Raw genomic sequence first — 27,721 nt, forward strand, 5'->3', positions numbered from 1 at the left:
CGGAGGGGACTGTGGGGATTTCAGACAGGCCTGCCTTGTTCTTTAGTGTGTAGGGCTGCCTCTGGGATCATAGCCTGTGGGCATCAGTGGAGCGAGACTGCCAAGATGGAGTCTTTCATGAAAGAACTGCGAGAGACATTACCTTTCCCAGGCACCCAACAAAAAGTGTTGAGTGAAACTATGAAGTGGTTTAATATGACAAAGGATTTTCTTAATTCAAATGAATATTCATGTTTCAAAGACTAAAAATCTACAGAAGACAGGCAACCCTTAAAAAAAAACTTTGAGTTGACATTTTTCATTCCTGGCATTCTTCGCCATTTAAGTTTCTGTGCTCTGAATTTTTTGTGTTCACTTCTAATTGAGTTATTTGGAAGTCAGAATGACTCTTCTGATAGTCACAGCGATGGAAAAGAGGTTGCTGTACGGAACAGCCCATTTTGAGCTGGAAGATTATTTAATGTATTTCTTTATTTTGTAAGTTCAAAACCTCTTATGGCTCTAGCTGTTAATACCGCATTGTCCTTTCACTGCATCGTCAGAAAGGACATGATTCCAAACTTGAGGTCTGGGGGCTGAGCCCAAGCTGTTTGAATAGAGACTCAACAGTCGTTAACCAGCATCCTGATGGAGGTGAAAACACACGTGGTCTGGGGCAGGTTTTATGACTAGTTAGATTTGGAGGTAGGGAAGGTTGAGAATGGGAAGGAGGCGGGGTTTGCAGAGAACAGACGGGGTGACAGCTCCCTGGTGGGAGCAGGAGGGGGCAGCTGGCGGGCTGACAGCGAGGAGTCAGGATGGGGCCGGCCAGGCCAGGTGGGCACGAAGCACATGGGGAGTGGAGGGTCGGGGGAAGGCCAGGGACCAGGGTGGGAGGTATGTGGTGAAGCTCGTCCCCGCTTCTGTCCTCGCCACCTCTCTCCTCTGTTCTTCACGATCCAGGTGGCGGGCAGCACAGGACAGAGGGTGCTCTTCTTTCATTTGACTTTCCCTTCGCCTTTGCCTCTGCAGTTATTATCTGTAATGTGGCAAGGTATGAGCAGGGTCCTAAAGGGGGAGCAGTAAGCAGTGTAGGAGTCAAGACTGGGCAGAGGTAAGATCGGCAGAGGTGAGAGGAGGAGGAGCAACCCTCCATGAAAGTTCAAGGGAAGAGTTTTTTCTTTACAGCCAGCCTCGGGGACTCAGGAAAATAGTATGATCGGATTAGACTCAAGAGCAGGAGGTTCTGAACCAAAAAGGAGGCTCATCTCCAGTTGTTAGTGGGTGGAGAGGGGTGAGGTGTCAATCAGAACCCAAGGAGCTGGGAGGGCAGCCCACGCTGGAGGCCCCAGGCATGGAGAGACATAGATACGTCAGGGTCCCAAAGTGCTGGTTTTTCCAACTGCTGGTTATTAATAGTGGTCTTGGGCCACTCCAGGAAGTCAGAATTTTAAAGGGAAGAATCTAAGGCAGTGTGTCAGACACGCAGCCATTAAAGGCCGACTTCTCTAGAAAGGAAACGTATTTTGCTGTAGGGATATAGAGTCGGTGAGGTGCTTGAGCTCTTGTTTTCAGGCTCCAATTCTCAGTTCAAATTCTCTACTTCTACCCCTAAATAGTTGTGTGAACTTCACCTCAGTTTTCTCAGCTTTAAAATGGGAGTAGGGGTCCAATAATAATTAGTATGGTAGGCATTGTTGCAAAGATTAAATGAGATTGTGCATATAAAATGCTTCATCCAACATCTGGCACATCGATGTACTCAATAAACATAAGCTATTCTTATTTAGACGATTCTTTATTGGCCTATAATTTTTCAGTACTATTCAAGGTTATTTTCTGAGATCGTGTGACCTCTTTGCCACTGACCTGTAAGAATGAGTAAAGCTTGTACCTTGGGTGTTTTCACATTTGGCGGGGCACAAACTCTTAAAATGTGATTCTGAACTCATCACTCCATGAAAACAGACTATTCTGAGTGTGCTCCTTCTCTGCAGAGTAGAAGAGTAAGGTTCTTGGTAGGAGGTATACCCCAGAGTTGCACAGGGACTGAAGGAACCTAATTCTGTTAGGCTTAGAGCCACCCACTGCCGTCTTTTTTGTCTGCTCCCCAGGAAAGAGTATTGCTCAAATGAGACCTCATTCCAACTGCTCAGTTTGATTCAATGACTTAATTTGCTCTTTCTAATACTTTTTCACTCTCTTTGTAGCTCGAAGACCAGCTTTTGGTAGACTCAAATAATTTTAATTGGGCACTGCTTTGTGATTTTTTTTTAATCTGCTATTATTGTTTCCTTCAGATATGTTGATACATGCTAATTTAAGCCAGTAATATAAAAGCAATCATGCCAGATTCTGGTGAAGTAATACAGTTGAGAAGCCTGACAAATGAAGGTCTTACCCTAGAGAGTAGAAATAATTAATTGTGTGCTGCTTTTCCTTGCTATAATTTACTTTACTAGATAACATTTCTGCATTTTACTTTGAACTCTCTGTTGATTCATTTCTGAAAAGTCTGGAATATTAAGCTTTCAATGTGGAATATTGAAACACTTTATGAAGGTTACTTACATTTTGGTGAAATAATACTTTAAAAATAAGTAGCCTGCAAACTTCATACATATCTAAATATATGGAGCTAATTTTTATATTTATTTTTTTTTAATTTTTAAATTTTTTAAAAATATTTTTAGAAGTACACTTGAAATCATTATGCTTTGGCTTCCTTTCATCATCCTTTTAATGGCTAAATAGTGTGGAAAGCAAAATGTTTATGATCAAATTCAACAGTTCTCATCATGTGACTGCTGCCTCCTGGTGGTAACATAACCAAATTGCAGTTTCAGTTCTTTTTTCTGGGTGCACCAATGTCTTCAAAGTTGTAATTACTAACCCACAGCTATGAAGGAATGACAGCACTGAGACACTGTCTCTTGCTTAAAATGAAAAGCTCCACCAAAGGCTCACCATTGCCCACAGAAAAGTCCTCAGCATGGTGTATCTAAAGATCGGCAAGCCACCTCAGACCTGCTGGCCTTTCTCGCTCCATCTGCTTCCTCACACCAGACATCTAGCCACTCACGACTCAGTGTTTCCTGAACATTCATGCACTGTAATATCGTCAGCCTTACTCAGGTGGCTGCATTGCTTAGAATGTCCCTTTCCCACCATGTTCAGCTGCCATCTGCCTGGAAAAGGGCTACTCACCTTCCGATCTGGCTCATTTCCTCCTCAAAGATGTCACTGTTCCCCTCCCCTATCATAACCCGTGGACTGAGCTGCTCCTTTCTCTAATATCTCATTGCTCTTTTTATGTACTTGTATTTAGTATATAATATGTGAAAATGAGCACTAATTTTAAAGTTGGAAAAATTCTGGATTGAATTCTAAATCCAAATCTCAGATTTGTTGAGATGACATTGGTCATATTACTTAACCATGTGTAATCTCAGTATCTTCGCTTGGAAAATGGGCATTATGTTAAAGGATTGTTATGAGAAGTAAATGAGAGAACATAAGTGTATGGCATAGTGACTGGCATGGGCGATACCCGATAAGATTAGTTCTCTTTCTTCCTAATCGTGTAGACCCTGAATATTCACTTGTATATCTTTTTTTTTTTTTTTTTGAGTTATAGTCAGTTTACAATATTGTGTCAATTTCTGGTGTACAACACAATTTTTCAGTCATACATGAATATACATATATTTGTTTTCATATTCTTTTTTACCGTGAGCTACTACAAGATCTTGAATATTATTTCCCCCTTGTTATACAGTATAAACTTGTTTATCTATTCTATATATACCCTGTCAGTATCTATAAATCTTGAACTCCCAGTCTGTCCCTTCCCACCCCCAAGGACAGTTTTCTTTTCTTTTTTTTTGGTATGAGGGAGGTAATTAGGGTTTATTTATTTATTTATTTAATGAAGGCACTGGGGATTGAACCCAGAACTTCCTGCATGCTAAGCACATGCTCTACCACTGAGCTGTCCCCTCCCGCTTTACTTGTATATCTGCCCATTAGATTCTAATCTCCTCCAAAGCAAAGACTCAGTCTTACTCATTATTGCATGTTAACTTGCTTAACATACTAGTGAGTTAAATGAATGTCCCCTGTGGGTCAATCAAAACACATTTAATCCTATGTTTTTAATAACATGTGTTGTCAAAACTTTCTTTCTGTTAGATATCTAAAGGCAATTTCTGAGTCCGTCTGAGTCATGAAAAAAGTCCTACTTAAAAAGTGATTCATACTGTTAATAAGTTAACAGTGGGCCAATAAAAGATTGATTTATGTGGCCCTATAATGGACATTAATACAAACCGAAGAGTTATTTTTTAGTTCCTTGCCTTCATGTGAATGCTGCGCATCAGGGAGCGATCTCTACAGAGTCAGGTGGGACGGTCTTGGATGTTAATTCCATGTGCTTGAATCGAGCTGGTGGGAACTATTGGATCACAAGTCAGGAGGCCTGGAGCTTGTCCTAAGTCAGCATGAAGACCAACTCTTTGGGCTTCGGTTTACTTGTATGTAAAATGAGGGGTGGCTTTACTGAGCTGTGGCACCTTTCTGTGCACTAACATTCTGTGAGTCTCTCTTTAGATGAGACGGAGTATGAGTACAGCGGGAGTGAGGAGGAAGAGGAGGAGAACGACTCAGGAGAGCCCAGGTAGGAGAGCGAGCAAGGCCGGCTTCTCCTTCGCACATTCTGAATTGTGGTTGTGTGGAATTCACATCCTTTTGATTTATAGGTTCATTTTTAAGAATCCAGCAGAGTGATCTGATTTAATTTATTGTCCAGAAGCATACTTATTAATTTGGGAAAATTTCCCTAGGCAGATTTTTAAGAGAACATGGAAATCAGCACATTCTTTATGGGGTTTTCCAAGATTTATTTCCTGGTTTTCTCATGTATGTAATGTGTAGAGTGGGTAGCAGGCAATTATCTGGGTAATACAGGTCTAACAGTACCTAAAACTGCCACTTTCTGGAGACCTAAGTGGTACTTTGGGGCTTGAGTTATTCAGTCCAATCCATTACTTCATACCTTGGAGACATTTAGGCAGCCACTGTCCTTGTCACATGCCATGGTATTTTCACCTAATCCTAATCCAAGAGGAAACAATTTCCAGGAAATCAGATTACACTCTAGAGGTGAACCCTAAATAGAAGCTCCCAGGCCCACTCCTGTTGTCACATGTTGGACCCCAGAACCTAGTGCTGCTTTATGATCATCCCTACGTTTTGAATTTCACTTGACTTTGACACTGACTTTCTCCTGGTCTGTGTTTATAAATAATTAATGCCAGTGTGCCCACACTGCCAGGATTTCCCTTTTGTAAGAGCATTCAGCTGACAGCAGCTTGGTGAGTCCAGGGGCACAGGCCTACACACCACTCTGGGTACACTGTACATACAAAGTGAGAGCTGTTGGAAAAAATGGACAAAGCAAGAGGGTCCCTGGGGTATGTGGGTCCCCATCTTCTAGCCATCTAAGGAGAGGACCCCTGTACTCATGAAGGAACAGTTCCTGTACCACTGGGCAGAGCTTCGGAACCAGGGAAAGGGCCAGCTCAGCCACGCTGCTAGAACGAGCTAGTGTGTTCTTTTTCTGGGCTAATTCAGACCCACCAGGCTGGATTATTGCTAAAACTACTGGAAGAGGCTGGCACTGGGCTTACAGGACCATCAGTTTTTCTCTCTTCACCTGCTACAGAAATTTTCAAGGTCAAAGACAAGGAGAATGCTTTCCTTCCATCTGGATACTTAACATGTCGCCACCCCCAGTTTAGCTGCATAAAGATGATGACTGCCAAGGAGTGACATGGAAAATGAACATTCTTGTAAGGGAGAGGACCAAATGCCCTACTTTCTGAGCAGTTGTATGCCATCTATCCAAAGCTCACCTGACAGTCGTGTCAGCCCTTCTATGTGGAACTGAGAACCTCGTCTTAACTAACACTTGCTAAACCACATGTTAGGAGTCACTTAGTGGGTGACCTAGCCATCCTTTAGTACTTCTCTGATTGTAACATGTCATTATATCACATTGAAGACTATGTTCCAAGTCCTGTTTTATGTACACATTTAATTAATCTTTTCGAAATCCTGAAAGGTAAAAAGGGACAGCGGTTATCTCATTTTTGAAATGGGATAACAGCCCAACAGTGGCTACCAAGTCACACATCAAGTTAATGATTGAGTCACTAATACAGCTCAGGTCTCCTGACACTGATTCAACATCAGTTAATATTAATGGCGCATCCTTGTGCGCATGTGAGGCTGGGTTCCCTGAGCCCCACCACCTCATTGCACAGAGCACGTGGCCTGAGTAGGTGAGCCTGCCGTTGGGGGTGGTGTAGAGTTCTACACAAAGGCTGTAGGTTTCAAAGGAGGCTCATTAGTAGAATCCAAACACGGTCTACGAATGGAGCCTTTTATGTCATTTTGAAGCAGTATCTCACATAGCACACTATCCACTCTCTAAGACAGAATAATTCCCGGCTCAACCACCAAACCTGCTCCTCCCCAGTCATTCCCCATCCCAGTTTGCATCACCACCATAGCCCAGATGCCAAGGAAAAACCTGCAAGTCATCCCTCACTCCACACATTTGATGCCTCAATAGGTTTCATTAACTTTGCCCCAGATGCTTTTCCCAGCCTCCATCCCCACCTGGCCAGTCCCTGCAGTAGCAGCCAAGCTGGTGGCCTTGCTTGCCCTGGTACCCCCTGCAGAATATCATCTATGCAGCGGCCAAACAAATCTGATCATGTTGCTCTCCTGCTAATAAGCTTTCCATGCGTGGCTCCCACGGCCACACGCTTTGCCCTCCCCGCGCTATCCTGACCTCCTCCTGTGCCACTGGGAAGACCACCTGGGGCTCAGTCCCTCAAAAAGGCCACGTCTGTTCCCACAACAGACCCCCTAAACTTGCCTTCCTTTCTGCGTGGAAGGCTCTTCCCCTGCCTCTTCCTGTGACTGACTCTGCGTCATTTGGGGCTTAGCCCAGCTGTCACCTTCTCCGAGAGGTCTTCCCTGACCACCCCATCTAAAGCAGGACCCTTCATCCTTATCTCAGCGCCCTGCCACTGTCACTCTTAAACTATTACACTAATTTTTGTCTTCTGTAGACTATTAATATCTGAAGTTACATTATTTGTAATAATTTGCCTGTCTAATTATTTGTCTGTCTCACTTCCCCACAAGAAAATAACTCGAGAGAGAATTTGTTTAGCTACAGCTATGCCCGCTAGAGCCTGTAATAGTGCCTGACACATAGTGGGTACTCAATAATTATTTAGTGGATGTATTTCAAGTGGAAGCTGCCAGGAAGATTAAAAGGGCTAAGTCAACATGAACAAGCAGGAGCCACTTCCCGCCTTCTTGCTGGGCTGCTGGGCAGAACCAAGGAGTCTGTAGCCTGAGCTGTTGTAGGAGGTGACGTGGGTGTGAACACTAGACCCGACTTAGTAGAACAGCCTCCTTTGCTGCTCCCAATTGTTCATTTTTATTTGTTAGCTTAGTTCTTGACTTTCTTAAAAGTGAAAATAAGTTGGTCTGGAGCTCAGCGCTTGCATACTCACTAAAGTCCTTAGAAACAGATCTTTGCCACAGAGGTCCCAAGGGTGAGGGAACAGTGCGGACCGTCGGGAGAGAACCGGGATGGAGCACTGACTCCAGGAATGTGACATCTCTGTGGGGATGGAGACAGCACATGCATGCAGCAGTCACACTGGTGGGGAGGCTGAACACGTGGCTCTTACCTGGACTCTCTTTCGCGGGGTGGTGGGGTGAGAGGTGGAGTTAACGGAGGATCTGAGACCCCAGGCTTGAGCGTGTGGCCTTTCCCCGCAGGTGGGTGAGGTCTCATCCCTGCTCTGCTTCCTGGGGACCCTCGGTAGCGAGGGCCCTGCCCCGCGCGGGTGCCTGATCTCTCTTTCTCCTGCCCGCAGCTCCATTCTGAACCTGCCCGGGGAGTCGACGCTGCGGCGGGACTTCCTGAGGCTCCAGCTGGCCAACAAGGAGCGCTCCGAGGCCCTGCGGCGGCAGCAGCTGGAGCAGCAGCAGCGGGAGAACGAGGAGCACAAGCGGCAGCTGCTGGCCGAGCGCCAGAAGCGCATCGAGGAGCAGAAGGAGCAGCGGCGGCGGCTGGAGGAGGTGAGGACCCGCTCCGCCCGCTCTGCGTCCCACAGTTCCTGGCTGGGGTCCCTTCGTGGGGGTCCGCCGTGGGCCCGGATCCCACCGGTAAGGTCAGGGCCACAGCCTGTATGGAGCGCACGCGCTTGAACTGACAAAGAGTTTGCGGCCAAGTGCACCTACGAGCAGGGAACTTCCCTTGCTTGGGGCGATGTGGCCTTGGTGTGGTCACTTCCGAGAAGCTGGTGGGGACCTCACCCCCTTCGGGTCCTGCTCAGGTATCACCTTCTCAGTGAGGCCTCCTTGACCCCCTCACTTAAAATCGCAGCCCCTCCCTCTTGCATGTCCTGTCACTCTGCCAGGCTTTATTAGGTCAAATAGCTGTTATCACCTTCACACGTAATCCATAGATACTTCCATGTCTGTCTCTCCCCACTAGAAAGTAAGCTCCTTGAGGGCGGGGGTTTTATCCCTTTGTATCTCTTTTTGTCTCTTTTATCTCTTATCTCCACGTCATGTATTTAGATGTTAGTGTCTAAAACAGTGCCCAGCACACAGTAGATGCCTCATAAATATTCATGAAATGAATGAACTAATGTACAAATGAGTCAATGTCTGAGAGGTGAAATATAGGTGTTAACTAGACCACAGTGAGTAGGCAGAGAAGTGAAGTGCCAAGTATGGAAAAACAGGGACTGACTATCACTACTCCTTGGTTATTCTTCTGAACACTGGAGAAAGCATTTCACAAGTCTTTGCACACACGCCTTGGTACCCAGGGCCTGTCCTGCAGCTTTCTAGCAAAACTTGCCTTCACCAATAGGCGTGCTGTCATCTGTGTGGGAACCCATACCGCCAGCCGCACTTTCCTGCCTGGCTTGTCCTGGGCCAGGCTCTCACTCGTGTCGTCTTTCAGACGTTTATTAAAACCTCCTTCACAGAACTTTGGTCCAGGGCCTCCTTCCTTCTGCCAGATAAATCAAAGCCTCTAGACAATTAGGAAACTGAGAGACCATAGCTGTTGAGGAAGTTGGATGGCAGATGAAAGGTTCACTAAGTGCACGGTAATGGGGTAGTAATTTTACAGTTCTCCCAAACACCATCTTGCTTCTCATTAACAGTTTAACAGCAATTCACTTGCTCTGTCAGGTGGCCACTGCAGTTAGAGGGTGGTGAATTGCAGACTCCAGGAGCAGACTGCTTTTTAAATGGTACATCCAGATCCAGCCTTCCGGTTTAAATCAGTGAGGGCCTCCGTTCTAGTTTGCAATAAATCCCACCATCCTCATTATGTCCCTGGAATATTAGTATGCAGACCAGCAACAATAGCAATTCCTGAGTGACTTCTGCGTGCCAAATACTGCGTGGGATGCTTTGCTTCTGCCCAGGATCTCACCTGCGCTCCTCTCTTTGTATGTATCCATTACCTCTCGTACAAAGTGCACTTATCTCCATTTGACAAAGAGGAAACTGAGATTCAGGGAGGGGAAATCATTGGTCCCATGTCTCAGAGCCAGTAGGTACAAAGCCAGGATTCATACCGTCTCGCTGTTCCCAAAGTCCACACAGGCCTTGAGGCAGTAAGAGTACATACGTCATCAGAGCCTTGAACTGTGATCCTCAGAATTGAACCTTGTAAGCGTCTGCAAACAGCAGTAGGCAAATGAAGCACTTTCCAATGTATGTAACTCAGGGATGTTGGCAATGTGACGAATGCTCAGCACATGAAAGGTTTGAAGTTCACCTCCCATCCCCTGTTCTCAGAATTACACTGTCATAGACGGAAGCACTTTAGCACTGAGGGGCAGAGGCCTTCAGAGGAGCAGGAAAGGCAGGGTGAAGGCAGGTGTGGGTGTTAATGAGCCAGCTCTCAGAAGTGAAGTACAGAGTGTAGAAGTGGAGGCGCCCGCATCACCTCGGGTTACTCTCCTGGGCACAAGCTGAAATTCTCAGACAGGTCCTTGCAGCTGTACTTTGGTGGCATCTCCTTCTGCCTGCCCAGGGCCAGCTGCAGCCTCCATCCTGGCCCCAGCCCAGAGCCGCATGATTTCCTTCAGTCCATAGGGTCTCCCGAGGACCAAGGGCCTCTGCTGTTTGCATCCAAGGCTTACAAATCCCGACTTGTGATCAAACCTCCCTCCCAGCCAGGCAGTGCCCTCTCAGGCTCGGCCCCTTATCCTGCCTTTCCTGCTTTTTTCCTGGCTTGTGGGTTTTTTGTTTTTTTGTTTTTTTTTCCCTTCCAAGAGCACTTCCCAAGGCCCTCACCTCATTGGAGCACCACACCGTAGAAATCTTGACCATTTGCCTTTCCCCTGTCTGGTTAATGGGTTCCTTGCATAGGGACTTGCTACACTTAGTTTCAGGCTAAAGACACTTATCATGTAACCCTAGAAAATCTCCACTGTCATCCCATAAAACATTTAACGCACTGGAGAATGCAGACGTGTGCATGTGTACACAGACACAGACACACCTATGAATTTCCTTTTTCTTCTTTTTTTTTTTTTTTTCATTTTAACACTAGAACTCTTGGCCCTTGAGCCTAGGCCCTAAATCAGTATAAAGTCTCCAGAGGGTGCATTGCATTGTTTTGTTTTGTTTTGTTTTGTTTAGGTTTTCCTCCCCTCCTACTTGGTATGATTTATTTAAACATTATATTTTTTCCTTCAAGTTGCTAGAATAGCAATTTCTAACAGTTATGAAGCATTTAAGCATAGGCGGGTACTCTGTTCAGTACTTCATGTGAATTGTCTCATTTAATCCTCACAATAACCCCCAGTCTAAAAATAAAGCAGCTGAGTCTCAGAGAGGTTTATAACTTGCTAAAAGTCGCACAGCTTGAGACAAAACCAGTTTCAATCCCATGGGACTGGACGCCAGAGCCCAACCACTGTCACTGCGTCTGTCCTGCCTCTCACCTGGTAAACCAGAGTCAGTGTGCTCTTCCCCGGTCTTCACCTGGCCTCTGCTTCTGTGGTCTTTTATGCTGAGAATTTAAGGATTTCTGAGCAAGGTCAAAGAAGCTGCACCCAGCAGGCGCTCATCTTGGATTCTGGTTCTCAGGCTTCCTGTCAGATCTATCTTGGATATGAGTCAGCATTCAGACTCAGTGGGGCATGAGTGTCCCGCAGGCTCACCCTCTACATCCCCATGGGCACAGAAAGGGTGCCCGGAGACACCTTGCTCTGGGCACCAATGTGCACCACCCTGGCTTCTCACCAGAGGCAGGAACACTTGTGGCCACAGGGCATCAAGGGCTTATACCAACTTTATCTTTTGATCCTTTATCTTGCCCCTGTTGCTGAACAGAGTAAAAAAATACTAAATACTCAGATGGCTGTACGTTCTGAACCCTACGTAATGACCATCCCAGCCATCATGGACTCCTCTCCCGCCTCCTGCCCTGCAGGATCCCATCTGCGTCTGCTGCCCTGGCCTGTGGTGACCCCTTGTGTTTCTGGTCCTGAGGAGGAGCCTGGACCACATTGTCACATGAAAGTAATTAAAGCCCATGATTAGCCTTGCAAATTTTGCTTCACTGTGGATCAGGTGACCTGGTGAAGGCATCCCGGGAAATGCATTCCCATTTCCAAATGAAGACCCCCGTTTGGTGACACAAGACAGTATGGGTTGCAGCCTTTGACTTCCTCAGGGATCTCACATGTCACCTCCTACCAGAGGTTTCTGAGGAATCCCTGCCTGCCATTGGCTATTTATAGGTAGCCGTGTGGATCCGGCCAGGTTCTAAATCAGTATCTGTATATTCTTAGAAGCACTTTGTCCACTGAATGGAGTCATTTATCAGCTTCATGAAAAGGACGTGGTCAGGCCAATTAAGTGGCAGGTACACGACTCTCAGCTTTTGACCAGTGGTAAAGTACAATTTATAACTAAGTTCCAGGAATCTGATTAAACCCAGCTAAGGTGAAGGAGTCCATCAATAGTGAGAAAAAGTATGTAGAGGGCCTCTTCTGTTTTTGTTCAGTTCAGTACAAATTTCCATCACTTGACCCAGACAATGCACAACTTGTTTTCCTCTCTATCACAGAGTTAGGGTCCAGGGTCAGGACGTCGAGGTGCTGGGGTGCCTACTCTGCTCATCTTTTCAGACTCACCTTGGGCAGAAGATATGTGGTGATGCTTGCCCGGGTGCAAGGTCTGGTTTAGTCTGCCTGGTCACCTGGATCCTGTAGTAGGAGAGGTTTCCTGCCCAGGTGAGGAGATGGGACTTAAATTCCTGTACTGCAAGTTAAAATGCTACTGATATTTGAAATCCTTTTGTTCAGACCCTTTCCTAGACTTTCCAGGAATGGGAAGGGTATGCTAATATTTGATATTTATAGCATTCATACTGGAAAAAAACCAGCATTGAGCTGTTTCTGGCCCTTGTTGTATCTAGGGCAGCTTAGGTGGATGGCGGGGGTGAGGAGTGGGCATTACAGACTGCCTTCCAGTATCCAAGTCTTCGTGGAATCTCTTTTTTAACATCTAGTCTACATCTCTTGTGTTTCACAGTCATTACTCTTCGTTTCTCCCAACCACAGAACTATGATGACACAATAGTTTCGCAGAAAGTATTATTTCACATGACATTTCAATCGAATCGTTTTCATTTCACTCGAATCGTTTTCATTTCACTTTTGTTTTCTTCAGTCAGTGAGCAGTGTTATAGGATCCTGGAGGCTGGGGAATATAAGAGACCTCAAAATTGATCTAAGCCAATTCTTTTCTCAAAGCAGGAATCCCTTTCAAAATGCACCTCAGGGTCATTTAATCTGTTTAGCGTGTAATCTCTGCTTTTACATTTACAGGCTTGAGGCAGCCTATTCTATGTTTGAACAATTCCGAGTGTTAGAAAATGTATCCTGTTGTTCATTCAAGTTCTTGTGATATGCCTGCATTAATACAGATTATGCCAAATGAAACTAAAATGCCTTCCCCATAAGCCCCAGAAATGTTTAAAGGCAATGGTAGTGTTCTTGCCTAGATGTCACCAGCTCCTGCAACCTCTCTATGTGTGATGTAATTTAGCGTCTTCACTACCCTCCCAGATGTGCGGAGTGGCCCTCTCTGTAGACACTGTGTTAATAAACTGGTTTACAGTGGGCTTGTTTTCACAGGACTCCATGCAAGAGGCTCATGTTAAGTCTTTAGAATGATGGCAGAAGGAATTCGAGAGTTACATCTGCACTTTTACACTAACCTACAGAGTCATGGGCACTCGGGATGTCCATCAGGCCATTCGTGCGCCTCTATCTGCTACCCAGGAAAGCCCAGCTAGCCACTGTCACTGGGGAAACTGCAGCTCAGAGGTGATGGGGAGCTGGTGAAGACTCACAGTGACTAGCATCTAGAGGAGAGGCAGGACCAGAATTCTTCATGAAGCCTTTTTACAACTTTCATTCCCCTCTCTACATGCAATAAAGACCAGCTTGACACACGAGTATTCAGACAGTGCGTAGGCATGGGGCTGCCTACGGATCCTGAGTTGGCCAGGAAGCTCTGAATGGGTAGGTTGGATGGTTTTATCTTTAATAGTGTAAAGTAGCTGTGAAAAGAGAAGAATAAGGCATATCTAACTGGTCTGGTTTCCTCAGGGGTTCTCTGATTACTGTTTCTGTGAGGAAAAGACAGGTTGCAAAGGGAAGACAGGGAAAAAATGGCCACTCAAAAAGGCATTAATCTAACATCCTTCACTTTGTGAATGTAGAGATCTCAACCAACTTCTTTCGAGTCCACAGAGGCAGCATGGCATGAGCCAGATGCAGAGTATAGTCCCGGCTTTGCACTTACAATTGAGTTAACGTGGGCAAGGTATTGGTCTATGTGGGCCTCAGTTTCCTTATCTGTCAAATGGGCATAAGGACAGAAGCACGTGCCTGAGGGCTATAGTGAGAATTGTACGAGTGAAGGGCTTAGGACAGTGCCTGGCATCAGAGGCGGCACTACACAACCGTTCTCATCACGAATGGTTATTATTCTTTCCTGTTATCCTGATTACTTTGTTGTGTAGTGAGTTCAGAGGTGCCAGACTGCTTCACTGTCACTCTCACATGCTTCCTATTAAAATCTGTGCTTGGAATCCCAGTGTTAGCTGCAAGGAATCATGCCCTTGCCCTGCGGTGGTTAGTTTGCCGTGGTCTTCTGCAAACTGAAACTTTCACAAGTGGTAAAATGGGCAAATGGAATGCCCAGAAGCTTGACTGCCTCTCATCACAAACACAGCTCCTGCCCAGCTGATACGGAGCGGTCCTGTTTAAGTGAGGGAGCATATGTGCCATGTGGTGGATTCAAAAGACTGCACTGGGGCCTTTCATTTTGAGTGTCTTTGACCAGAGAGCCCCTGTGTCAAGGGGATGGTTTGAGGTACTTCCCGAGGGGCCTGACTTGGTCCTGCACCAGCTGCTGTCCTGTCCTCTGGAGGCTGGCTCTGGTCTTCCACAGTCAGTGGGGTCCCCACTCACCATTTCCAGGAGGTCACTCAGGATGAAAAGAAGCCGAGCTCTCTAAGAGCAAGCAGAATTCTGCTTCGCTTCACTTCTCCTTCTGGACTGTTACTGGACTTTTGCTTTGCAAGGTAGCACATTACTGCTTAGACTCTTAGAACTAACAGACTTGTAAGGTCACCTGCTCTGCCCCCTCATTGAAGGTTTGGGTAAAGGTGACTTATTCAAGGTCAGATAGTCACTCATTCCTTAAACAAATATTCATTGAGACTGTGTGGTCTGCAGTGTTTGTGTCAGTGGCAGAGCAGGACTGAAATCTAGTCTAAAACTATTTCTCATCCAGGGTTCTGTCCCCCAAGTCCTGTGGCCTCATACCTACTGTCTTCCCCCAATGACGCATCACTTTGCAGCTATGGGATGTTAAGTCTCATATCCCATATCCCCTGTGGACATTATCTCTGAGCCTGTATAATGGGAAACACGATGTATGTAAAAGATAGACCCAGGGCCCAAAACCTTTACCCAAAGGCACCTAGCTTTGTTTTCCCCAAATCTACAAGAATGTCATGAGAACCAAACTCAAATTCAACCTGAACATTTGCTAAGTAGCATAAAGCAGCCAAGTATCCTATCTGGATTGGACACATCTCCAGTTGATAGAATATGCCGGGTACGAGGGCCTGGGAGGCAGTAGGGCATAGAGTGGAAAGGACGTGGAGTCAGACCAACTTGGGCCTGATTCCAAGCTCCTCCATTTTCCAGCTGTGTGACATGGAACAATATATTTAATTTCTCTGAGCCTCAGTTGGCTTACCTGTAAAACAGGGATCATAGCAATAAAGTCTAGAGTCACACTGTGGGATTAAATGAACTGAAGCATGTAAATCACCCAGGCCAGCAAATACTGGCATGCACAGACAGCACCCAGTGTGGTGATTCGTATTCATGCCATGACTTCCCCAACTTGTCACGTGGCCATTGACAAGGCATTGAACCTTCCTGAGAAGATGTTTGCCTCACTTACCTAACAGAGCTAATGTGAAGCTCTAACTTGAATAATCCATGATGAAGTACTTTTTTAGGTGAAAAAAAAAACCCATACATACAGACTATAACCTTGTACTTTTTTCCAAAAGATTCCGTAGCCTTAGAATGACAGGTGAGCTGCACTTAGCTATATTTGCTCTGGCCCATGGTACAGACTTTTAGATTAAAAAGGAGATTGGGTTAAGTTTCCCTGTAGGTCCCAGCCCATTCCATACATGTTCCTGTAGCTCGGTTTACCCAGCTCTCCAGCAAGAGGGCTGGACGCATCAGAGCAGATTGATCCCCATGGCTGAGAAAACGACGTTAACCACATGCGCAGGTGGCGTACACAGAGGTGGCATCGTCATAAGCTTATAGAACCAAATTACAAGTCTACAGTTCTCCTTTATCTCCATTTTGATCTTTCCAAGAGAGATTTCGAGAGTTTAAAACGTGGAGGGCCAAGATAAGGTTTTCATTGTTTGCCTGTGTATACCCTTCTTTATGACTTTTCTTCATTCCAAAAAGAGGCCTTAAGGTGGTTTACAAAGATTAATACAGAAGCTAAAAGTAAAATAAATAAGAAAAATAAAATAGAAGGAATTATAAAGTTGAAGGGAAAAGCAAGATGAAGCTAGGGTCAGGTCAGGGCATTAGAACGGGCCTGTACAGCATGGCATCTGGGTGCCTGAGCTGGGCCCTGTCTGACTCAGAGAGTCCTGGCAGGTCCGGAAAGAGGCCCACTCCAGCGGGTCAAGATTCATATTGTCATTTGCTGTACATCTGAAACTAACATGGTAAATCAATTACACTTCAATAAAAAAAAATTTTTTTAAAGATTGTTTATTGTCCAGATAAGAGTAAACCCATTGCTCATGCAAGCCTTCCAAGATCATTGACAACCCTCACACTTGCCTAGGAGCGGTTGAATAACAACTGAGTGGCTGAGTTACGTTCCTCCACTCTTTCAATAACACCATAAAACCTAATTTATGTTTTAACAGTTCATCAAAATCACCTCTACGGGGCCAGAGTACCCTGGTGCAGTTCACACCTTTCTGCCAGTTAAACTTAGTCTGAAAAGAACGTTTAAAGAAACAAAAGGAAAGAAAACCCAACTCCATGAAGATTATTTCTTACAGCTTAAATAAACTTTGAATGTGTAAGGATTAAAGTAATATGCTCTTGAAGAGCCAAAATTCTGCATAGTCAGTGGGAGATAAAGGTATAACCTTCGAGGGTCCCCTGAGGAAGGGGACAGGATTATTTCCTCACTTAAACAAACTGACCAGTTCACATCCTTGAAAGTACAGCTGCACAGCCTCCACCTGGAGGTGGCCTGAGGAGAACATGCATTGGGGAAGATCGAAACTGTCCTAAAAAAATCATTCCTTGGGAACACAAACAGAAGGCAGAGGGACCAAAAGACCCCGGTGTTCTACTCTGTAGATGAAGGCAATGGTGATTTTAGCCTAGAAAACTTTCAGAGTAGGTATTATCAATCATCCCCCAACCAGGAAAAAAATTAAGACACTTATAATAACTCACTGAATGTCTAATTTTATGTGATATAACTTTTGGAGATGCCTCCAAGAAGATGTGGATGGAAATGTACTTCTAGGCAGTTCAGTACATGGGGGTGGGGGAGGTGATATCTACCAAAAGTTCTAGAGCAGTTGGTTTAAGCTGTTTGTCTTTGACAGGACCATTGTCATATTTATGCATAACTCACTGACATTTAGAAATATTATTTGATTCTTCCCTTTTCTACTCCTGCCAGCTTGGACTCTTATTCCCTTACTTTATTTTCCTGCCTTTCTCTAAGATGGAAAATAGACCCCACGCCAGTGCCAATCATTTTTCTCTTTTTAGAGAAGCACTCCAGGCCTTGCCTATGTGCAGCATAACAAATATTCTGGTCTTGGAAGGCACTGAAGGGTGAAGGGGTGGTCTGAGGTTCTGCATGTCTTTCTCCTCTTGACACCCAGTCTGCAGTATGAGAGGCAACAGACATCGACGGGATCAGGCCCCTTATGAGATGGAGTGGGAGATTACAAGCCAGCGTAGAATGATTGTTCTCTGCCCACAACCTGGATTGCAGACTAGATAAGACATCTCAAATAGCCGTAACATAAGGCACAGTATAGTATAAACTATTATACTGATAGGAGGGAAAACCGCCCCCTACCCAAATTAAGGTGATTCTGTATTGTCTTCTTTTGCCCCAAGTTTCTTATTCAGTTCAAGTCACCAAATCTGTGCACCTGCCAGGTGCCAGGCCCTGCGTGAGGGGCTGGGGGTCCAGTGAGGATCAAACCCAGCCATGCCCTCAGATTCCTAGCAAGAGTCATCAGAGCTTTGTAAAGGTGTCTTTTAGAGGCCAGGGACTTGGTCTTTTTCTGATGTGATTTGATATGTCCCCTCAAACAGCCCCCCATCCAGGAGGGGAGAGAGCAAACATTTTTCCAGGAAAGGAATTAGCATTGAGACACCACAGCTGGAAACTGGCAAGGTGCCATCAGGAGGTTGGGGAAGTGATTTATTTTTCCAGCCTCACCACAGGAGCCAAAGCCCTGGCAGATGCCTCCATGCCGTAGTTGCAGCTGATCCAAGTGAGATCATTATTAATTATTAGTCACTTTTGAATGTCTTTCTCAGAAACTCCAGAATACTTGGGAAGCCCAGACCCTCCTGAGTTGCAATCAATAGTGTGTGCACCTTGCACAGGGACCTGAGTGGCATGTAATTATAAAACGGTATCGATTCCTGGAAAGGGGGTTGAAAATGTACAAATCCTTCACATAAAAATCAGCTAAATCTTTAAAAGCCTTGATTATATATTTTTTTCCCTCAAGAAGGAGACTGATGGTGGGAGTAAAAAACTTGGAATGTTAGCTTAATTAGGGCTGTTTCCTTCCAGGAGCCAGATCTGTACACATAATTATTTTATTCTCTGTGCTGGCATTGATTCACTTTGGTTGAGTGTTGGAAATATCTCTGTTTTGGGTCTGTAATCCAAATTACTCAGTCGGTTCCTATGATGATGTTTTATACTTGCATCTTCCTGTATTATTTTTCTGTAAAACAAATAATCACATGTCTGGAACTTGACTCATCTCTCTCCCCCAGCCTACCCCTCATTCTCTTCCCCAAACCTGCTTTTCTTCCTCTGTATCATACCATCTTCCATGCTCCTGGCCAGAAACATCACTCACCACTCACCGTCACACACCCCAGTCACTGAATTCTGCCCATTTTATTTTGGCCTAATTCTCATTTCTACTTCTAAGTTGGTGTCCACTATGGTCCTCTGGAATAACCGGAAATTGGGATAGTTTGTAGTTTTTCTTCCTTTCGGCTGTGTCTCAGCAGTGATTATGAACATAAGCTGTCTTTGCTTAGCTCATGGGTGCCTGAGTGTTTTCTGCCTGGGCCCGTAGAATGACCTCACCCTGACCTTCAGCATCTAGGCCTGCCCATCTCGCTGTGGGTAGAAGCCCTCTGGCCATGGCATCTGATGGTCAAAGTCCTCCAGCGGCTTCTCCTCATCAGATGCGCAAGTATCTGTTGACCTGGAAGTAATAGACATTGAGTCTCGAAAGTTGCAGCTTATCTCCCAAACCTCAGAGGTTGTTGGAAGACAGCAGATCCCAAGAATCAGGAAGACCTTCTCACTTGTGGGTTTCTCTGGAGCTTTGAGTATCTGTGGTTGGGCTAGCTGAGGCTGTGACAGAGCTTTTGTACTCAAAAGCTGTTTCCTTGGTTTTTTAGAGCTAACTGATCAGTATGATACAGTCACAGTTCATTTTTATTTTGAATACCTCATGCTTCCTCAGCCAGGCAATGAAGTGCTGTTAAGACATTTATGAGGTAATGGACCTTCTGATGAGTCCCCTCCAAACCTCCTGTTTGAGGAAGAAGAAATCCTAATGCCAGCACACGGCTCTGACACAAAGGGCCTGCAACATTTCTCAAAAGGGGCCCTCCTGGTGTGCAGGACGGGGAAACACTTTGCAATGTACAACCATCCTGCACATTGTGGAACGTTTAGCATCCCTGGCCCCTCAGGCTAAGTGCCAGTCATGACCCCCAGTCACTGAGACAACCAGAAAAACTCCCACAGGCCCCCATATATGCCAGATGCAGCAGGGATCAGGGAATGGTGCTACCCTACTTGAGAAACACTGGCTCCTGTCACTGCTTCTAAGATGTTCTCCTTGACTGAGAGGATAACGAAGGCTGGGCTTAATCATAATGCTCCTGATGCCACCTTATCTCCTCTGTTGATTGAGCTCAGGTTGGAGTCACGTTGCCTGGCTTTGAGATCAAGCTCCACCACTTACTGAGTTTGACCTTGAATGTGGGCATGATCTTGAACAACTACTTAATCTCTCTGCACCTCCATTTTCTCATTTTAAATGGGGGATAACAGTAATACCTACCTGAGAAGATTTTTTGTGAAGGTCAAATAAGATAAGGCATGAGAGGCGTTTACCACGCAGTCCACTTTCGGAGCTGCAATGACTGCGGAGCTACAATGAGATGATGATGGCTCCTGAGCTTAAGGTCTTCCTTGAGTTACAAGTTGAAATCGACACTTTAAAGTGAAGACTCCAGAAAATCAAGAAAGGCAGTATAGTGTATCAGAAAGGGGAGTGGACTGGGTGGGAGTCAGTGAGTTCAGTTGCACCCTCAGCCACAATTACCGTATGGCCTTGAATATGTCACTTCACTTCTCTGGTTTTTGCTTTCTTGATGATACGTGTGCCCTATGTGGTGTAGAAAAGATTGAATGACTTGAACATTGCAAATGTGCTTTAAAGCCTAAAGCTTTAGGCTTTAAAGCACATTTTGATAATATATAATATTATCAAAATGTGAGTTTTGATAATATATAATAAGTTTGATAATATATAATAAGTAACTTATTATTTGTCAGTGTTACCTACCCCTGATTAGAAAACCCACATCAGCCAATTGGGAGAACGCACTGAATGGGGACATTTTGGGAGATGTATAAACCTGGGGAGTCTACCTGCATGGTAGACAACAGCATGTTCTGCACGACACTGAATTGCTCTCTGTCACCCCCATCCTGGCCAGTGTGTCCCCCAATAGCACAGACAAGGAGCCTTTGGGCGAGCAGGCAGGCATCCCTCGTGAAGAGCTCACATCCACAGTCCTACAGTCTCCCTGCCAGTTCCCCAACACCGCCCATCAGTGCCCGTTTCCTTCATGCTTGTCTGCTTGTCGCCCCACAGCAACAGAGGCGGGAGAAGGAGCTGAGGAAGCAGCAGGAGAGGGAGCAGCGGCGGCACTACGAGGAGCAGATGCGCCGGGAGGAGGAGAGGAGGCGCGCGGAGCACGAGCAGGTACAGCTGGGGCCAGGGAGCCCCACAGATGGCCCCCGCGTGAACACCAGCACCAGCCTTCTCTGGGGTGTGGGTCACCTTCTCTGAGGTCTGCTCAGTTTAAGCAGGCTTTTACTCTTTCTCAAGCAACTGTTCCCACCTATTCAAGAAGTCAAATGCACAACCTTGGCAGAGCCCACCCGGCCAGCCTGGCTTCCTACCCAGGCCAGAGCCCCCTGACATACCTCGATCTTGTGATTCTCCCAACCCCGGGTGTCTTCTTTGAAGGTAGCACTGAAGCATGATACATGAGCCAAGTCCTGCTCTTTCATGGCTTTCGAAGAGCTTTCCTACTCCTGCAGCCCTGGGCTCCATGACTTTGAGCCATCGATGCAGACCCCACTCTCTCTCTGTTAGAATCACATTCTGACAGTGCAATGAAACTGCAGGATGGTTTCGTTACAAAGACAGAGCAGGGTGGCATTCAATCATCATTTTATCCCTGCTGCTCGCACAGGAGCCTCTGGACTTTATGGCGTTGTGAATTCCAGGTAGCCTATAAAGAGGAAGCCTGTAATGAAAAGCCTTAAAATACAGCTGGGTTATCAAAACCAAATAGTAACAGCCACGCGCCGAGCTGCGCAGCTGGAGGGCTTGTGCTTTTGACTGCGTTGAAATGCTTTGGCTTCGGTGCTGTGTGCCTTTCCTGTAAGAGAGGAGGTGTCTGGGTGTTTTTTTTTCCCCCTTCTTCCTTCCACACTTTCCCTGGCAGCTCTTGTCACCTTTCAAATTACTGGTTCTTTTTCTCTCTCTCTTTCTCTTGTTGTGTTCCTCTGAATTCTCTGCTGCCTACCTCTGCAGGAGTACATCAGGCGACAGTTAGAGGAGGAGCAGAGACAGTTAGAGATCTTGCAGCAGCAGCTACTGCATGAACAAGCTCTACTTCTGGTAATGGGAAAGCGGAGCCAGCTGACCTGCTCAGGGTGCATCGCGCGCGTGTGTGGGTGTGGGTGTGTGTTTGTGGGTGTGGGTGTTTTGTCTTCCATGCCAGTCAGGAACAAGGGATCTTCCAAGCCTCATGGACCTTGAAAATCTAAAACGTAATACGTTTCCTGACCCATTGTGTTGGGTTTTAACACATTTAATACACTTGTTATGAATTCTTTATTAACTCCATCTATTCGTGAAGCCTTAACATGAATCCAGCCTTATTATAAGTTCAGACCATTTTTGAGACCCACTGTATTTGTTGCAGAGTAATTTTTAAGGTCATTTGCAACATGCTGGAATACAATCACAGCAAAGTGCACCTCTTCCATGAGAACCCACTCAGCTCTGTAGTCATATTTCATTTGCAGACTATGAGTTTTACCCTTACGATGGGAACATTGTGTGTTCCCTGCTCATGCGGCTTCCACTTGAAGTGCTCTTTTATTATTATTGCCCTGCTCTCCAAATGAGCTTCTTGGTGTATCCAGTTTTGTTTTGTTTTTTTTTAACTGAACTTTTTATTCAGTGGCACTGTGATATTTTTCAGCCTGTACATAAGCTTGCTAATGGCTTTTGTGGGTCCAAGTTTTGTTAAACAAAAGATGATTTAGGCAATATCTCTAGCTACTTATTTATCTTTGTACTTAATTGTACATGTTTGAATGGTTTAATTACTAAGCCAGGAAGTGGATGTCTCCTTATAGGAGTTCTGTGCTGACCATCCAAAGGTCCTTATTATTGCCACTTTCTTGGTTGCAATTCATCAGGGGCAAGTCACTTAGCAAAGGGTGGTGTTCTGTAAGGGTTGCCAGTAGAACTCATGTTTTCATTAAATGTCGCATTCTGTGTAGATGCTACCCTGAGGCTGTAGCGTATCTCTGCGGCACATCCTGATATCCTCCTGTGGTTCTGTCGGTATTAAGGCCCTTTGTTATTTATCATCTCTTCTGCTTCCATTGCATGCTTCACTGCTACGGACACATGGTTTCTGTATGGTGATTTAGCCTTTTCTTTGCTCCCTTTTCCTGATCTGGACAGGAATATAAGCGCAAACAGTTGGAAGAACAGAGACAAGCAGAAAGACTACAGAGACAGCTCAAGCAAGAGAGAGACTACCTGGTTTCCCTTCAGCATCAGCGGCAGGAGCAGAGGCCCGTGGAGAAGAAGCCCCTGTACCATTACAAAGAAGGGATGAGTCCTAGTGAGAAACCAGCATGGGCCAAGGAGGTAAGTAAGCGGCGTGTACAGCCAGGCCCTGTTGGCTGGGATCTCGGCCGTAATGAGTTTTTCCAGTAGAAGTAGAGTTAAACTAGTGCTATCAAGTTGGAAAAGAATTACTCATGAGACACACATCCTTTGTTTTGGGAAGAACCATAACATTATTTCCATAGAGAATTGGCAAGGCACCTTAATCCATTTGTGGCTCTTTTTGTAAGTAACAATAGGAAGTAGAAAATCCTTTTCCTTATTGGAACGCAACTGAGTCTGTGGCATGAGGATTTTTAGTGACTTCGCCGTGGAAGATGTGATTGAAGATAACGAATTCTAGGTAGGATCATTCCTGTCCATCCCTAGACCCTGAAACTGATCATTAGTATTGTCACCAACATTCCATGATCTTTTGTGATACCGGCGAACGCACAGTTGGTCCCAGACTTGTGGTTGTGTTTCAGTTACAGGATGAGTGGTCATTTATATTTCTTTTGCAAATATTTCCAAAGTCATGGTCCTTACTTTGTTCAACGGCTAGACTAAGGAAGGGTTTTTGGAAACTTGACTCTGTGATAAGCTATTTTTTAAAATCTAATTAAAAATCATTTGGATCGTAGAGAAAAAACGGTTGATCATGAAATGAGTAAGGCACACAACAAAATAACTCCAGCCAAGATCAACAACCCTTCCAGGGAGTCAGTGTGTCAACTCATGTGCTCAACACCCTGCTTTTCAGTTCTGTCATTAATGTGGCACCTAGTGATTTCCTTTATTTTCTTGTGAGCATAACTCGTCATTTAGAAGGGTGTTTTATATTACTTTGTATTTTGTTCTAGTATCTTCAGGTATTTATTGCTAGAGCTTATTTCAAGTTATCTAGACTACTATATTACCAGAACCAGATTTCTTATATAAGATTTTATTTTTATAAGTTTTTCTTTTTTGTTTTCTATTCTATCTGACACATAGAAATATATACAAAATGCTTAAAATTATGTTGTCCTAATGTTAATAATGGTTGTTTATGGAAAGTAGAAGCTACAAGGTTTTAAAAAATTTTTGTACTCTTATGTATTGTTTAAATCCTTTATAACGGTCATTTACTAGTTTTACAAAACTAATAACTTTTTTCTTTTAAAACTTAAAAACTAAATCTGCAGAGAAAATCGTTTGTTTCATCGTAAAGAACACTTTTGATCATCTTCCCTTAGAGTCTGTAAGTGCGATTTGTATTTACCTGTGTCTGTACCAGAGGCCCCTTTCACCGAGGTCAGTATTCAGTTTTGTGATCCTGCTCCCAGGTATAGCACCGGCCCCTAATAACCCGCCTGTTCTTCCAGCTAAGCAGAATCTCTATGCTGTTAAACAGCAGCTGACCTGCTTCCTGGCTGGCAGAGATGTGCCGCCTTCCTCCACTGCTAAACCATTTTCTAGCCATGCCAAGCTGAAGCCCTCAGCTAAGCCAGACTCACAGCTCCTCATCGTGGCAGGTGTTCAGAAGGCTGAAAACCTAGCCTCTACTAAGCTAATGCCAGTAGCACCTGCAGAAATGAATGATTCCAGATCAAGACTCCTGATTGAGCATCACTCACGGAAGAAAGATGGACCAGTTTGTCCTATTAGACTTGATCTTGAACATCAACTGAAGCCTCAGGAAGCCTCAAGGACCACAGTGAGATCAATAAAGCAATCTCACTCCCAAGGATGTAGCCCCAGTCGAGAGTTAAGATCTCAGGTCATCTGTGTGTCATCTCTCAACATCTCCAAAGTGATGAGCCCCCAGCTGTCCATTACTGCAAGTAAGGAGGGCCCGAGAGATTCATGTGGACTTCGGGGCAGGCAGGGTGTGAATTCATGCATTCATGCAAGCACCTCGACTCCTCTGAGAAGTGCTGCATTGTTGAATGACCTCATCTGGGTGTGTGACCACCTGGCTTTCAGCGCTCCCAGCCCAAGCATGAATTTAGAGCAGAGACACCTACAGATCACATTGGAGAAGACTGTGATGTCTTGCAAAGCATCGCAGAATTTCTTCTGTCCCCCGTGCAGCTCCCTCAGGCACAAATGTACCAGAAAGGAGTTGGAACTTACTTCCTTCCACCTCTACCCAGCAAGTTCTAATTTGAACTTAAAAGTTTTGACATCATTGTTTTCTAGTCACTATTTGTCCTCATCGTTAAATTTCCTGGCCTATCCCCTCTGTTCAGAACTAATTCACAGTTCCCCAGCTTTTAGAAGCTGTGGCATTCCTGGGGACAAATCTTCACAGATGTCATCAAGGCAGTTTTCTAGACCTCCTAATTCCCCTATGCTTCCCAGACAGGCTTCTAGCAGTAAAGGAAACATAGCCGTTGGGTGTGCAAACAGCATGGCTGTGTCATCGAGCACCCCCAATGGGAGGTTCCCCAGCTGTCCTAAATCTGGGCCACCTCTGGTGGGTGACGTCTTCCAAGGTTCCTGGCTTTTTAGCAGCTAGTGCTCTTTGGGCTTCGTGTACTTCTAAACAGGTAGAAACATTTTTTTAGGACTTCATACTTAATCCTATCCTCCATGGTGTGGTTAACATAATCTAACTTCCAGCTAACCACCTATCTATTCATGGAACAGTTCCCAAGTCTTTGAGTGGGTGTTCATATTTTAAAAGATGAAACATTTAGATGATAGAATGAGTGACAGTGCTAAATTGGAGACTGGAGCAACTGGTATACAAATAAGAGCAAATAACTGCCTTAATTTAATTCATCATTTTTTTACACCCACTTCTTAAAATGGAAATAAAAAGGAGTGTGAGGATCCTTACCTTCTTGATCTTTCAATGCTTCTGATCAGCAATGTATGAACTTTTCTTCTAGAGCTTTATTTGCAGTTTTCTTTTCTTATAATAGAGAGGTGGGTAGGGCTGAAAGTAGCAAACAGTAAAATACATTTCAAGACTCGAGGTATGGACAGAATTTCTAGCTCAGCGGTATCTCAATTATCAACTGATAAAAGAACCTGGGTTAACCTCTCTTTTGGAGGTGGAATAAAAGCGACCATTGTCATTTTCAAATGCATCTTCTGCCAGGGTATATATGTGAAATACCTTCACCACGGAAGAGTGGGCAGAGCTATGCCTGGTCTCCTGTGATAGAGGGTCTGGGCTTTTTGCCCCACGTGCCATTGAAGACACCACCCTGCTGTCTTCCACCCACAGCAGCCTCTTCTGTATTCTGCTACAGTGTTTGTTTTCTAACTCAGCTCTATACCTTTCATCAGGATGCTTTTTCCTGCTTTGATTATTTTTCCATCCACTTATTTCTCCTCCTTATTGCAAATCAGCATTTTTTCATTAGCAATGGAATATCATCATAAGGTTTCATCTCCCTGGTTTTTGTCGCTTCACTTTGTAAAACATAAGTCATCATCACATTTCTCAATACCTTTCTTATTAATTTGTCGGATGCAGTAAGAACAAATGAAAATCCGCGATTATTTTGGCAGATCTTGTTGAGCTCTTCTCCCTCCCCTTTTACTCAGTATTCTAGTTGTCTTAAAAGGCACATTGACTTTGATTCTCAGATGTCAACCAGAAAGGAAAAATTAATGCCTCTATTCAAAGGAGGAGTTGGGGGCATGCTCACTCCTTTTGAATGCTCTACCATCTCTGGATTGGAATGGAAGTCAGATTTGTTCTGTGAAAACATCAATATGACATCTGTTAAACATCGGCAAAATTTGAAGTTCCCAACACACACACTGGCACTTTTATAAAGATGGATATCCCTTTTTTTTTTTTAATAATGCCCTTCTTTATAATGGTGCAAATTCCTGTTGCTTAAATGACATGTGATTGTCTGGGCCTGGCAATAATTTTTTAAAAAACGTTTACCCCCATGCTGCAGTGACAGAATGCTCTGTCTACAAGAGTACTGCGTGAGACTGTATTTTAATTTTTTTTAACACTCCATCATGATCCTTCTTGGTGATGCATGCCAGTCATCTGGCCATGGTTTTATTTGGCAAATAATGGGCCAAAATGTCTCTTTATATCCCATCAACCCATTGGACTTTGAAATCCCTCTACCTAAAAACTCCTTCTCCACTTGTGTTCTCTGCTTTACATGTGTTGCTTTTTTTCGTTTTATATATGAGGTCGCAAATGACTATTTAGAGAGTTTACAGTTCTACTCCCATCTCTCTCCAGTTTCTGCTTCTCTCTCTTAAGATTTAGCATAAGAGAGACCTGGCAGGAAACGGGAAAGAGGTTGTTTGAGTTCCAGTCATTCCACTTCCTGTGGCTGTGTGCCCTGGTTAGTCTGGTCACCATGATGAAGTGCAGCCTCCCCATCGGTGCTTCCTGTCTCAGAGTTGGGAGGATTGTGGGCAACCACGTATATGAAGGTGCCATGGAAACCGTAGGCACTGAACAAATGCGTACGAACTATGATACTCAATGTATTTCCGTTTTGCTCCCAGGGCCATGGTTGCCCGCAGGGATAAGTGTTCTGTCTCTGTTGTGTCTGGCTTGGATTTCACATGAGCAGTTCACGTGCATTCCCATCTCCTCCGCTTCCCTCTCCCTGGTGAGAGCTG

At 44.9% G+C, this 27,721-nt stretch overlaps 1 protein-coding gene across 7 annotated transcripts in view; it reads left to right on the forward strand.

The window, feature by feature from the left end:
* TNIK (TRAF2 and NCK interacting kinase) overlaps positions 1-27,721 on the forward strand; it is a 361,554-nt gene that overhangs the window by 266,945 nt on the left and 66,888 nt on the right. For 4 of the 7 annotated variants that reach the window (XM_074367889.1, XM_074367884.1, XM_010947772.3 and 1 more), the window contains exons 11-15: positions 4,588-4,654; positions 7,941-8,145; positions 20,858-20,968; positions 21,809-21,895; positions 22,976-23,164. In XM_074367889.1, the coding sequence (XP_074223990.1) occupies positions 4,588-4,654; positions 7,941-8,145; positions 20,858-20,968; positions 21,809-21,895; positions 22,976-23,164 (659 nt within the window). The remainder of the gene's footprint in view (positions 1-4,587; positions 4,655-7,940; positions 8,146-20,857; positions 20,969-21,808; positions 21,896-22,975; positions 23,165-27,721) is intronic. The other 3 variants (XM_074367886.1, XM_074367888.1, XM_074367892.1) reach the window with 1 other exon arrangement.

This window comes from Camelus bactrianus, chromosome 1 (assembly GCF_048773025.1).
Source record: "Camelus bactrianus isolate YW-2024 breed Bactrian camel chromosome 1, ASM4877302v1, whole genome shotgun sequence".
Taxonomy (NCBI): Eukaryota; Metazoa; Chordata; class Mammalia; order Artiodactyla; family Camelidae; genus Camelus; species Camelus bactrianus.